Source organism: Gymnodraco acuticeps, unplaced genomic scaffold, assembly GCF_902827175.1.
Source record: "Gymnodraco acuticeps unplaced genomic scaffold, fGymAcu1.1, whole genome shotgun sequence".
NCBI lineage: Eukaryota > Metazoa > Chordata > Actinopteri > Perciformes > Bathydraconidae > Gymnodraco > Gymnodraco acuticeps.
The window spans coordinates 171,743-184,378 of NW_022992060.1; the positions used below are offsets into that span (position 1 = coordinate 171,743).

Genomic DNA, 12,636 nt, shown 5'->3' on the forward strand with positions numbered 1-12,636 from the left:
CAGAGAGGCAAGACTGCGGGACAGTAGCCTAGAAGTAGGGTTGGGTTGTAACGGAATACATGTAACGGCGTTACGTAATCAGAATACAAACATCAAGTAGGCTAACTGTATTCAGCTGGCGTTACATTTGAAAAATGAGTAATCTGAATACAGTTACTTTCGTAAACCTGAAGTGAATACATTTTGGAATACTTATTGGAATTATTGGTGGAAAAGTTTCCTCACAAAATGTAATATTCATTACCAGCAGAACTGTGTGCACACTGCACAGCGCTGCAGCATGTCTGTGAGCGAGAGAGAGATGCAGCGTGTCTGTGAGGCCCCGCCCCCGCACGCAGGTGAGAGAGAGAGATCTCTTTTCAAATATATTGAAAGTTAGAAACGGAGATGGTTAGATAAAATGTGCAAGATAACGTTTATGTAGCATTTATTTATTGTCGAAATGATGACATTTATAACGGGATCAAATCAAAGTGAATGGCCTACTGCTGCTGAATGCATGGGGCAAGTGACTGGAAAAAGTTTTAAAAGTTATTACATCGTTTCAGATAATAATAAATAATAATGATAATTCATTCTATTTAGGGGCGCCTTTCAAAGCACCCAAGGACACCTTACAATTCATAACATATTCCAAGGAAAGGTTTTAAGACAGTACAAAGAATGCAGTCCGGGTGATGTTTTTTATGTGGGGTGCAGATGAGAGAGCTGTCCAGAATGACACCAATGTTGTGTTTGAGTTCTTGATAAGCCATTAAAACAGTAACATAAGTGTCTCCTGTTCACCAAAACATACCCATCTGTTATGGAAAAAGAAAGTATTCCAAAAGTAATCTGAATACTATTTATACAATTCTGGGCTATATAAAAATCGCTGGCCCGCGATAGTGTCTATTGGTTACATTTCGGCCCTTGGATAAATGTAGTTGGTGATCCCTGGGGGCTTACCACTAGATTCCACCGGGTCCGTCTGCGTCGCGTTACGGCTGCGCCGCGGCGTTCGCAGAGATCGCGGCCACTCTACTCAATGGGTGCTATTCCACCAGACGCGCCGGGTTACGGCTCAGAAGCGTCTCGGCGCTGGGCTCCGCTCAAAATAGGATGCAAGTCTATTTTCGACGCGACGCGAGGCGTTGCAGAGCCGCCGGGCAGGAAGTGGACCGGTCAGAGCATCCAGTCAATCCCCAAAATAAACTAATGTTGCAGACCCTATCCCTCCGTAGTCTTTCAAGTAGGAGGAGCAATGCCAGCGTTCTCCTCCGGATTACAGGCACTGTGTAAATTATATATATATATAATAATTATGATGATGAATGCATTTTTTTACCACTAAAATACAGCAACATATCTTTGATTCATGTTGTTTATAACTGGAATAATACAAGTATTATTAACTTTGTCTGTACAAAGTAGCCTGTCCAGGAAATACAGGCAGGCAAGACGCTCCGCTTCTGAAACGCGCCCGGTAGGGTATGACTCCGGAGGAGGCCGGACCAAAACCGCGACGCAGCCGTGACGCGACACAGACGGACCCGGTGGAATCGAGGGGTTAGGAGGAGCAGTAGGTTTTCCAGAGGGATAAAATGTAAAAAGTCATTTCTGTTGCAGGTTATATACTAATAGGGCTTCAGGAGGGTCACACAACTCAAGAAGAAGGAGTTCGATTTGCAGAAAAAAGGACATGATCCCTCACCAGATTCCCTAAGTCAAAAGCACCACCTCAGATAATTCATTATATGAGTTAATGAACACATACATTAAGTCTCTCCTTAGCGTGTTATGATCAGTGTATAAGGATTATTCACCGCCAGGAACAACAGAAGGGATTTCCTGTTGTAAGTGGCAGCAAAAAACTACATTTTAAGCGAATTACAAGCACCAAACTTGGGTGGAAAAGGGTAAAGACACACATGGCTGCCTTTAAAATTCAAACCAATATTACTATGCTGTAGAGAAATGGTTTGTATCCAATCAAAATCAAATCAGGATTATAGTTTCTGGAAAATGTAAGACTAAGGCTAATGGTCATGATTTTCACGACTCGGTTTTACAAGTGTTTGTTAGACCCTCCAGAAAAACGCGGGCTAAAATCCTTGATTATGCAAACATGCGGGGTTTTATGTGATGTTATGCGGTGAAATTGCGGGAAGTTGGGAAATATGCGGAAAAAATAAATATTGGGCTGTCTTATTTATTTATTCTCTCTCACACACAACCTGCCACTAACGTTAAACCCCTTTACTATTCAATTAAACACATTCAATGTTTATTTATTGTAAAAGCAATTGGGCTATTTTAATCACACCCTCTCTCACACATACACACACACACACACACACACACACTTCTCCGCCTCATTCTGTTTTCATTTACTCGTTCGTTATCTGACCAGCTTCAAACTTGTAGGCTACTCACCTCGTTTCTTGTAGCCCTCGAAAGGGTTTTGGAGGTCGATGCCTCGGTGAACGTGAGTTGTTTGGCTTTCTTGTCCGCAGCAGCAGAAAGCATTTTCGAATGTTTGAATGAATCAAAGTGGGTCGTCACCATCGATGTTCTCTTATGCTCCAACACAGTTGCACGGGGTGCAGAATAGTTTCCCCCCACTTTCGCGCAAGACATCGGGGAAGTGCTTTGCCCGGTCTTTAGCAGAAATGTTCGTCGGTAAATGAGATGGATTCGATTTTTTCATCTTGTGTTTTCTCTCTCGTGTGAGCTCCACACGTTCACTCTACGGTGTTGTTTACCTTCTGTGATGCGCGAGCTGATGACGTTGCGTCATAATCATCATCACTACTTCACGTCAAGACGAGTTAACTTTTTTTTCCTCAACTTTGTGTGGAAAGATGCGGGGATTATGCGGCCTTTTGAAATCTGCGCCATTTTGCTGATTATGCGGTAAATTCTGCGATCGCAGAATCGCGTTTTTCTGGAGGGTCTAGTTTGTTAGATTACCCAGCCTGCACAAGATTAAGTATAGAAGCTTCAACATGTAGAGTATTCCTTACCACATTCCAGAATAATGGACTAAAGATGATGGCGATCACTGCGATGCAAAAGCTGGAGTCTCGAAAGTTGATGTATTTCAGGACTTCTTTCATCAGGGTCACGTCCATCTGAGAGACACAGCCATACACAAAAACACATTTTCATTGAAGGAAAGATGTTTTTTTATCATCCATCGCTGGTTATAACATCATTATAATTATCTTAGGAGTTCTGTATGGCAATGGAAATACTATACCAGGTTTCCATTCAAATGTAGCGCAATATAACAACTTTTTAGAAAATGTCCTAAAGATAATGCAAACTAATGTTTGTTTTCCAGCCAATTCTGATATGAGAATAAAAGCTGTTGTACGCATCAAGTTCCAGTGGGGTACAATTGAAACCATTGCCAAAAAAGATGCCAAGAACAATATAAAGCACTTTAAATCTCAAAGGATGCATAACCAAGTAAACCATTTCAGTCAGACAACTCACGTGTTTCTTAATATGTTTATTAAGCAGCGTATAGTTTGAGTTTGGCGTCTAGGCTCGGGCCTCATCACTCCACATATTTACAAAGGATATTGAGTGATGATTAGATAACTATCCCCCGAGCCTACAGGTGGAGCTGGGGTGGAAGCTGGGGCGGAAGCTGGGATGGAGCTGGGATGGAGCTGGGATGGAAGCTGGGGCTGAAGATGGGGTGAAGCTGGGGGGGAAGCTGGGGTGGGAAGCTGGGGTGGAAGCTGGGGCGGAAGCTGGGGCGGGAGCTGGGGCGGGAGCTGGGGCGGGAGCTGGGGCGGGAGCTGGGGTGGAAGCTGGGGCGGAAGCTGGGGCGGAAGCTGGGATGGAGCTGGGATGGAAGCTGGGGCTGAAGCTGGGGGTGAAGCTGGGGCGGAAGCTGGGGCGGAAGCTGGGGTGGAGCTGGGGGGGAAGCTGGGGCTGAAGCTGGGGTGGAGCTGGGGGGGAAGCTGGGGCGGAAGCTGGGGCGGAAGCTGGGGCGGAAGCTGGGGTGAAGCTGGGGCGGAAGCTGGGGTGAAGCTGGGGCGGAAGCTGGGGCGGAAGCTGGGGCGGAAGCTGGGGCGGAAGCTGGGGCGGAAGCTGGATGGAAGCTGGGGTGGAGCTGGGGGGGAAGCTGGGGCGGAAGCTGGGATGGAGCTGGGGTGGAGCTGGGGCGGAAGCTGGGGCGGAAGCTGGATGGAAGCTGGGGCGGAAGCTGGGGCGGAAGCTGGGGCGGAAGCTGGATGGAAGCTGGGGTGGAGCTGGGGCAGGCGAGCAGCAGTAACATGAAACACAGCAGCAGGAACATGAACGTAGCAATAGCAAGTGAACACAGCAGTGGCATGAGCGAGGCAGAGGCAGGAAGACCTGGCAGCTTAAATAGAGCGGCATGTTTAGGAGAATGTGTGTGGTTGGTTGTAAGAGGGACGAGGTGCATCACGTGTTAATGTATCATTGGTGCTCGAGTTGACTGCCTGAACTAGCTCGCAGGCTTCGCCACTTTTATTTTCTTGGCCAGTAAGATCCTTTTTTATTGTTGAAGTAATATTTCAACTTTCAAAGCTGGAATTAAAACAAAACTTCCAACTGAGCGACACAGCCATGCACAATATCATTGAAAGAAGTATGTTTTTTTGTCATCCAAAGCTGGTTATGAAACGTTTTAAAATATCATAGGAGTTCTGTATAGCAATGGAGATACTATACAGGTTTCCCTTCAACTTTTTAGAAAATCTCCTAAAGATAATGCGAACTAATGTGTGTTTCCCATCACATTCTAATGTGAGAATAACAGTAACATCAAGATAAACATTTGGTTGCACAAATTCTCCAGCGGGGTACAATAAAAACCATTTCCAAAAAATATGCCAAGAACAAGATAAAGCACTTAAAGAGAAGATGGAAAACCATTTATTTTCTTAGTCTTTTTTATCGTTAAAGTTATATTTCAACTTTAAAAGCTGGAAGTAAAATAAAATTAGCTCTACTTGGACCAACTTGTTCTTGTCCGTTTCTTTACTTCTGTGTTGTGTACACAGTAGTGGACTTTCATACAATGTTCTCATCGTGAGCAAATTGGACAAACGGATGACCTACTTTTTCGAAATTGGACCATTGCAAATTGCCCAACAATTGTATTTTAATGACTGATATGATGTGGAGCAGCATAGAGGCATTTTGCTTCTGTCACACAGTGTGCTTTTGCCTGGTGACGCAAGAGAGTAAAAGCATCAACGTATGTCTTATAGGTCAATGGCCTCAATTATGTTTGGATGCTTTTTAAATCTCCAAAAGGCACCGATTCCTTCCTGGAGTTCAAAGACCAAACTAAGGTGATACGCAGGGTTGGCAGCATGTCCTTTACCCCCGCCCTTCAACAACGGCCACCAAAATCTCCCCCGTCTCCATCACCGTGCCTACGTCAACCACCTCCCCTCCCTTCAAGAAAGCATCTGCAGTCTCCGAAGCCTGATAAGGATGTGTGTGTACAAAACGCAACAAACTCTTTCTGATATCTGCTGGGTCCAGGCTCAAGGGCGTATGGCACTCTCAACTCTTTCCAGGACATGCCGGGGCCCTGCCTGCCAGTAGCTTTGCCGATATCTGTGTTGATAGGTAATAGATTAAGAGCGGTGAATCAGCGACGTTTGTGTGAGTTTATCTAATTTAGCAGTGATTCCATGTCAGCCACAGCTTGTTACAAAAAACATGACTGATAGTGTATCTAACAAATTTAAACGAGCTTTATTAAATGTCAGGTCTTTGGCAGGAAAAACATTTTTAATCAATGATTTTATCACTGAGCACAATCTCGATTTTATGTTTTTAACGGAAACTTGGATTGAACAAAATAACAGTGCAGCTGTTCTTATCGAATCAACCCCTCCCAACTTTAGTTTTATGAGTCAGGAAAGAATGCATAAGAAAGGGAGTGGAGTTGCTATTCTGTTCAATGATTCCATTCAATGCAGGAAGACATCGTATGGAAACTTTGATTCTTTTCAATATGTGGCCCTTCAGCTGAAATGCTCCTCTCGAGCTCTGTTCCTAAATATCTATAGACCCCCCAAATACTGTGCAAGCTTTTCTGATGACTTTACTGAACTGCTGTCGATAGTGTGTATTGACTTTGACCGTCTAGTCATTGTTGGTGATTTTAACATCCATGTTGACAACCCCCAGGACAGAGGGGCTAAAGAACTGTTTTGTGTTCTTGATAGCTATGGACTGACTCAGCATGTGACGGAGCCCACGCACAATAAGGGGCACACTCTGGACTTAATTATCTCAAAGGGTCTGAATATCTCTAAGGTTGTGGTGACTGATGTTGCACTCTCTGACCATTCCTGTGTTTTCTTTGAGAGCTCTATTTCTGTTCACAAAAATGTTCAAAAAGAGGTAACCACAAAGCGATATTTAACTGAAAACACTAGGGAAATGTTTACTCAGAATTTCTCTTCCACACTTGCCCCTGCCAACATCTCAGTAAATGAGCTAGTCGATGATTTTAATTCAAAAATAAAAAATGTTATAGATGCCATTGCTCCAACTAAGGTAAAGGAAGTGACTGGGAAGAAAATATCTCCATGGAGAAAGGCCATGACCGTGAGAGCTGAAAAAAGAGAGTGTCGAAAAGCTGAACGCAGGTGGCGAAAAACAAATCTCCAGGTTCACTTTGAAATCTATAAAGAGAGACTTGGCCTTTATAATTTGGAATTGAAAAACGCACGACAATCGTTCTTCTCTGACATCATTACCAAAAAGAAAAACAACGCACGTGCCTTGTTTGCTACCGTCGACAGACTAACTAACCTCCCAGTGTCAGTAGCCTCTGAATTTCTATCCACCAGGGCGTGCAATGATTTTGCCTTTTTCACTGACAAAATTCAGAAAATCAGACAAGCAGTCAGTGCCTCTGCATCAGGAACAGCAAATGTGTTGTCCCTATGTCCACCTAATATCAATTCAAACACCATGACACAGTTCCATCAGATTAATGATAAAAACCTAGAGGACATTATTCAACTTCTGAAATCCTCCTCTTGCTGCCTTGATATTATTCCAACAGGATTTTTCAAAGATGTTTTTCGTTGCATGGCCTCAGATCTACTTCATATAGTATACACATCTCTTCACTCAGGTGTTTTTCCACAGGCCCTGAAAACTGCAGTCATTAAACCGCTCTTAAAAAAGAATAATCTAGATGCTTCAGTAATGAACAATTACAGGCCCATATCAAACCTGCCATTTCTAGGTAAATAATTGAAAAAGTTGTTTTTCAACAGTTGAGTAACTTCTTGCATTTAAATAACTGTTTGGATGTGTTCCAGTCAGGCTTTCGTCCAAACCACAGCACTGAGACTGCTCTTGTAAAGGTCTTTAATGACATCCACTTAAACACAGACAGTGGCAGAACTTCAGTGTTAGTATTATTAGATCTCAGTGCTGCGTTTGACACTGTTGACCACAGCATATTACTAGACCGACTGGAAAACTGGGTGGGACTTTCGGAAACAGTTCTAAATTGGTTTGAATCCTACTTAAAGGACAGAAACAACTTTGTTTCTATAGGTAAATACACATCTGAGTTGACAAATATGACATGTGGGGTTCCTCAAGGCTCCATCTTGGGGCCTCTTCTCTTTAACATCTACATGCTACCACTGGCTCAGATAATGAAAAACAACAAAATAAGTTACCATAGCTATGCAGATGACACACACATTTACGTAACAATTTCACCAGGAGACTATGTTCCAATTAAAACACTGAGTAAGTGCATTGAACAAATCAATGACTGGATGTGTCAGAACTTTCTCCAATTAAACAAAGATAAAACTGAGGTAATGGTTTTTGGAGCCAAGTCAGAACGTATAAAAGTTAGCGCTGAGCTTCAGTGTGCAATGTTCAAAACAACAGATAAAGCCAGAAATCTAGGTGTAGTCATGGACTCTGACCTGAGTTTCAACAGTCACATTAAAACAGTTACTAAATCAGCCTACTATCACCTAAAGAATATATCTAGGATTAAAAGACTAATGTCACAGCAGGATTTGGAAAAACTTGTCCATGCTTTTATCTTCCGTAGACTCGACTACTGCAATGGTGTCTTCACAGGTCTCACTAAAAAATCTATTAGGAAGCTGCAGCTGATTCAGAACGCCGCTGCTCGAGTCCTCACTAACACTAAGAAAGTGGATCACTCCTGTTCTGAAGTCTTTACACTGGCTTCCTGTGTGTCAAAGAATAGATTTCAAAATACTGCTGCTGGTTTATAAAGCTTTGAATGGTTTAGGCCCAAAATACATTTCTGACCTCCTGCTAAATTATGAACATCCAGATCTCTCAGGTCTTCAGGGACTGGTCAGCTTTCTGTCCCCAGAGTCAGAACTAAACATGGAGAAGTTCAGTTATTATGCTCCAAATATCTGGAACAAACTCCCAGAAACCTGCAGGTCTGCTGCAACTCTGACTACTTTTAAATCCAGGCTGAAGACTTTTCTTTTTGTCGTTGCTTTTAATTGAACTATTCACATCTTAAACTGCACTGTAACTTTTATCCATGTAACTTTTATCCAAAATAATGTATTACATTATTGCCTCTGAATTGGATTATTATCGGATAGGGCAGGGGTCGGCAACCCCTGGCACGCGTGACAGCATTGGCACGCGGCACCGTAACCAGTGGCACACTAGGAATAAGTGGAATAAGTGTGCAAAAATATTTAAATTGTATTTTCGGATCCTGAACGAGACTTCCGCCAGAGCGCGTCTCCCCGTTACCTGCAGAAGGAAGCCATGCACGCAGCGCAGCCCCGCTCTCTTTAACTCCAGGTGACTTTCTGCCGCTTTCCTCCGTGGTGCAGTGCTGATCGTTTCACCACAGAGGAAAGCACTTCACTAATTGCAGTACCCATAAGGAGCTGTACACATGCCGCCGTTTTTGCGTGGCTGTGTATTTAGTTGAAAGCCCAGTGGCGATCTGCTCATCTCTCATCGAAATAATATGCTACAAAGGGGCGGACTGGCCATCTGTGTGTTGAACTTTCCCGTCGGCTCCCAGACCGTAGTCGAGGAGGGCAGAAGCAACAAGCTTCAGGTTCAATAACCCACTTTAGCTTAAATGACTGGAGAGAGGCGAGCTCTTCTTGGGAGGCCGTTGCATTTATTTAGCTGTTCTTCTGTTCATCACAGTCTCTGTTTTTCTGCTTCCTCGTTTCACCTCCAGAAACATACACACATTATCTCCATAGGTTCTCTCACTGTCGCTCTACCATCCACAAACACACATGCACAAGCCACACCCCTCTCTCTCTCTCTTAAAGGGACAGCGATCTCATCTCACTCTGCATGACCCTAATATCATAACATGTGTGTTCTGGAGAATCACAGAACGGACGATCGTCCTTATTATTATGCCGTTTAAACCAATTATTTAAATGTGTTTGTTAAATTCGGCATCATGTAAGTTGCGCTGACAGGTCCACACACAGCTTCCCCAGCTGACAGTTGACGAGCGTCAAGCTCCTCAACCCCCCCCCGTTGATAATTCTCGATCGTTGGCACACTGATAACACATTTTTTTTTAAATGGCACTTCATATCAAAAAGGTTGCCGACCCCTGAGATAGGGTAATAACTAACTACGTTTGAAAGCGGAAGTCCAGGGCAAATAATTGCAAGTCTCTTCAGTGCACATGTCACAAAACGAGATGCATTGTGGGACATGTAGTTTATGGGCAACCTGCTTCTGTAAAGTGGCATATAACCGTATAATAAACGTAATATATTCTTTGCAAGCTCTTGCGGGGCCACATAAAATGAAGTCGCGGGCAAGATTTGGCCCCCGGGCCTTGAGTTTGACACCCCTGGGCTAGAGCTTGTGCTGGCATATGACTTGATTGGCTGGCATGTATCTAGACATACAGACTGTCTCTATCACAATTATCTGGCTCTCTCTCATTTGGGGATAGTTCATATTTCTTAAAGTAGTATTAATAACTTCCATGTATAAAGTTGTACGCGTTGTATAAGACAGTCCTTAGTCAGTGTATAGACAGGAATACCAACACAGAAACTATCATCTGTACAGTTGTGGAGAGGTAGCAGCAAAACATATTTTGGCCACCTAAAACCATAAATATCAGTTTAAATGTGCGTTTTATTTAGAATATAGTCACTACTTTACCATGCCACTATACAGGCCTTTCTGTTGGGGAACATTATCTATGCTTTCTTTCCTCCATTGGAAAAACCCCAGTAATATCTTGAAAAATGTGTCTGTTCTGTGAGATAAAATTCATTTTTTCTTCAAGGATGCCAGTCGGAAACATCAGTTTGTCTGACGTCAAGGTAATTCGCTTATAATATTCGAAATATAGCGTGCATTTAAACTGATTTTTATTTTGTTAAGGTATTAAAATATGTTTTGCTGCTTCCATTGTCCACAGTAGTCAATTCAATTCAATTCAAAACCTTTATTTATACAGATAAAACCCATTGAGATCATAGACCTCTTTTACAATGGTGACCTGCTTCAATTAGTTCCAAACATTAATACAAACATGACAGAAAACAAAGGACATTATATGATACTACAGTTTGTATACTAGTAGCATTTACAGACACCAATATTTTCTGATTGTATAGCGTCTATCCTAGCTTTAAAAACATGAAATGGAATCAAACTGCTTAGCTTCCATTCCTTTTGTAGACTGTTCCATGCTAGCGGCGCTGCGCATCTAAAAGCTGTATTTCCTAATACAGTCCTAGCAGTTGGCACATGTAATACAACCACAGCTTTAGATCTCAGGCAGTAGCCATTTACAATACGCTGTGAGATCAGGGAACAGATGTAAGACGGAAGTTTCCCTAACATTGCTTTATAAATAAAAAGATACCGTAATTGGCCGGCGCATTCATATAAAATAGATCACCATAGTCCAGCACAGGTAAAAAGGTCACAGTGACTAGCCTTTTCCTGGCCTCAAGAGAGAAACAGGACTTGTTTCTATAAAAAAAAAAAAAAAAAAGTCCATTGCTTTCATTAAACGTTATATATATATAGGGCCACCAATCCTCATCTACTGGAGGTAACTGATTATGGATACGTACCTGACACAAACCCTCTTCAAAACATCTGATCCAATCCATTTAAAGCCATTTCATTTCAGTGATATTACTGAAAATGTACCCGACAATTATTCCAGCTGCTTCGGTTGTTCAGTATAAAATCATACTGGTCTCAGATCAGTTTTTCCTCATCTGTTCTCAGAGATAAAGGCTGACACTGGTCTCAGGTCAGGGTCAACCTGTCCAGTTTATATAAGGGCTCTGACCTCGTGTGAGTTAGCTTGCAGGTCATTTAGTCAAAAGAGGGATCATTCAATGTGTTCTGCTGCAGGCAAAACATATCCAGATTTATTGTCTAAATAAATGAGAATAAAGAAAATGTAATGCACAAACTGGTTGGAAACATTTTAGATTGTTAATGGATATTTGTATGTAGGAGGTTTCAACATTAAATTCAAAATAAGAGTTTAAAAATATAATTTGTGTTGTTTTTATTGAATTTGATGCAAAATGTTGCTTTGATATGATGTTTAATCGAAGTTGTACTTATTCATAGTCTGTGTGATTGTATTACTTGTAGTCAACATTAGATTTCTTTTTTTTTTTAAACTTACTAAAAAAGAAGAAAGAAAGATTTTTTTTTAAAAAAGGAAATATTTTAAATACAATTTTTCGTTTTCATTGTTTTTTCCTAATGATTTTAATTGTGATGCCATTTTGCTGTAATTATATGTAAAAGTCTGCTCAATGTGGTTTGGAGTCAGCCCATTGTTATGAATGTGAAATGTTCCCATACATATTAGTTTCCTTTGAGTTTGCTTTTATTTTGAAAGATCCGGCTGTACCGCCTGTTTCCTGCTGTCACGGATTCAGTTCAGTCGGTCAAACAGAGACTATCACTGCTCGTTTTAGAGGTTAATCTGATGCATGTTAATTAAACCAGCACAACCTGCTTATTATTTAACAGTCTTTAGTTTTACCTTGGAGTAATCCACGTTGCTGAGTCCTCCGCAGCAGTCCAGCGGCACAGGGTACTTGTTTTCCCCGGGATTACCGTCCTGCACAGCGGCCACGTCTCTCATGAGCACGGGGGACCACCAGCCCTCATATATGTGTGAAAGATCACGAAAATTACACAATTTTGAGTGCAAAGTCCTTATTTTTCGGGGAAAGAGATGTGCAGTTGCTATGAAGTAGCTACACAAGTGCTGATAACCTCTCACCCCGCGCAATGCACTCTGGGAAATGTGGTTCATAGTATACAGCAGTTACAGTGGAGAGAATCAGTAGTATTGGTGTCTCACGTGCACATATTCTGCATTTCAATTAATTCAAAGGGGAAAAATAAGACTTTTGCATTAAAAAAGTTTAAAAATATGATGTTTGTTATGACTCAAACTAGTAACAGTTTATACAGCAACCTATTTAGAGAGAATTATTTAAATTTTAGAATTGGCATCTATGAAAATGTAGTTTTCAAAAGTATTTATTTTGTACAAGGTCAATGTGTGTTTCATTTAATTTAGTCTAGATTTTTATTTTCTTATTGTTTATCCTTATTTAAAATGTTCCTTATCCA

At 41.8% G+C, this 12,636-nt stretch overlaps 1 protein-coding gene across 3 annotated transcripts in view; it reads right to left on the bottom strand.

The window, feature by feature from the left end:
• pemt (phosphatidylethanolamine N-methyltransferase) overlaps positions 1-12,278 on the bottom strand; it is a 90,484-nt gene extending 78,206 nt beyond the window's left edge. For 2 of the 3 annotated variants that reach the window (XM_034202246.1, XM_034202243.1), the window contains exons 1-2: positions 12,038-12,278; positions 3,006-3,113 (exon numbers count right to left, since the gene is read on the bottom strand). In XM_034202246.1, the coding sequence (XP_034058137.1) occupies positions 3,006-3,113; positions 12,038-12,139 (210 nt within the window). In that variant the 5' untranslated portion in view covers positions 12,140-12,278. Of the gene's footprint in view, positions 1-3,005; positions 3,114-11,099; positions 11,222-12,037 lie in introns of those variants that run through there. The other variant, XM_034202244.1, reaches the window with a different exon arrangement.
• Positions 12,279-12,636: the final 358 nt, after the last annotated feature.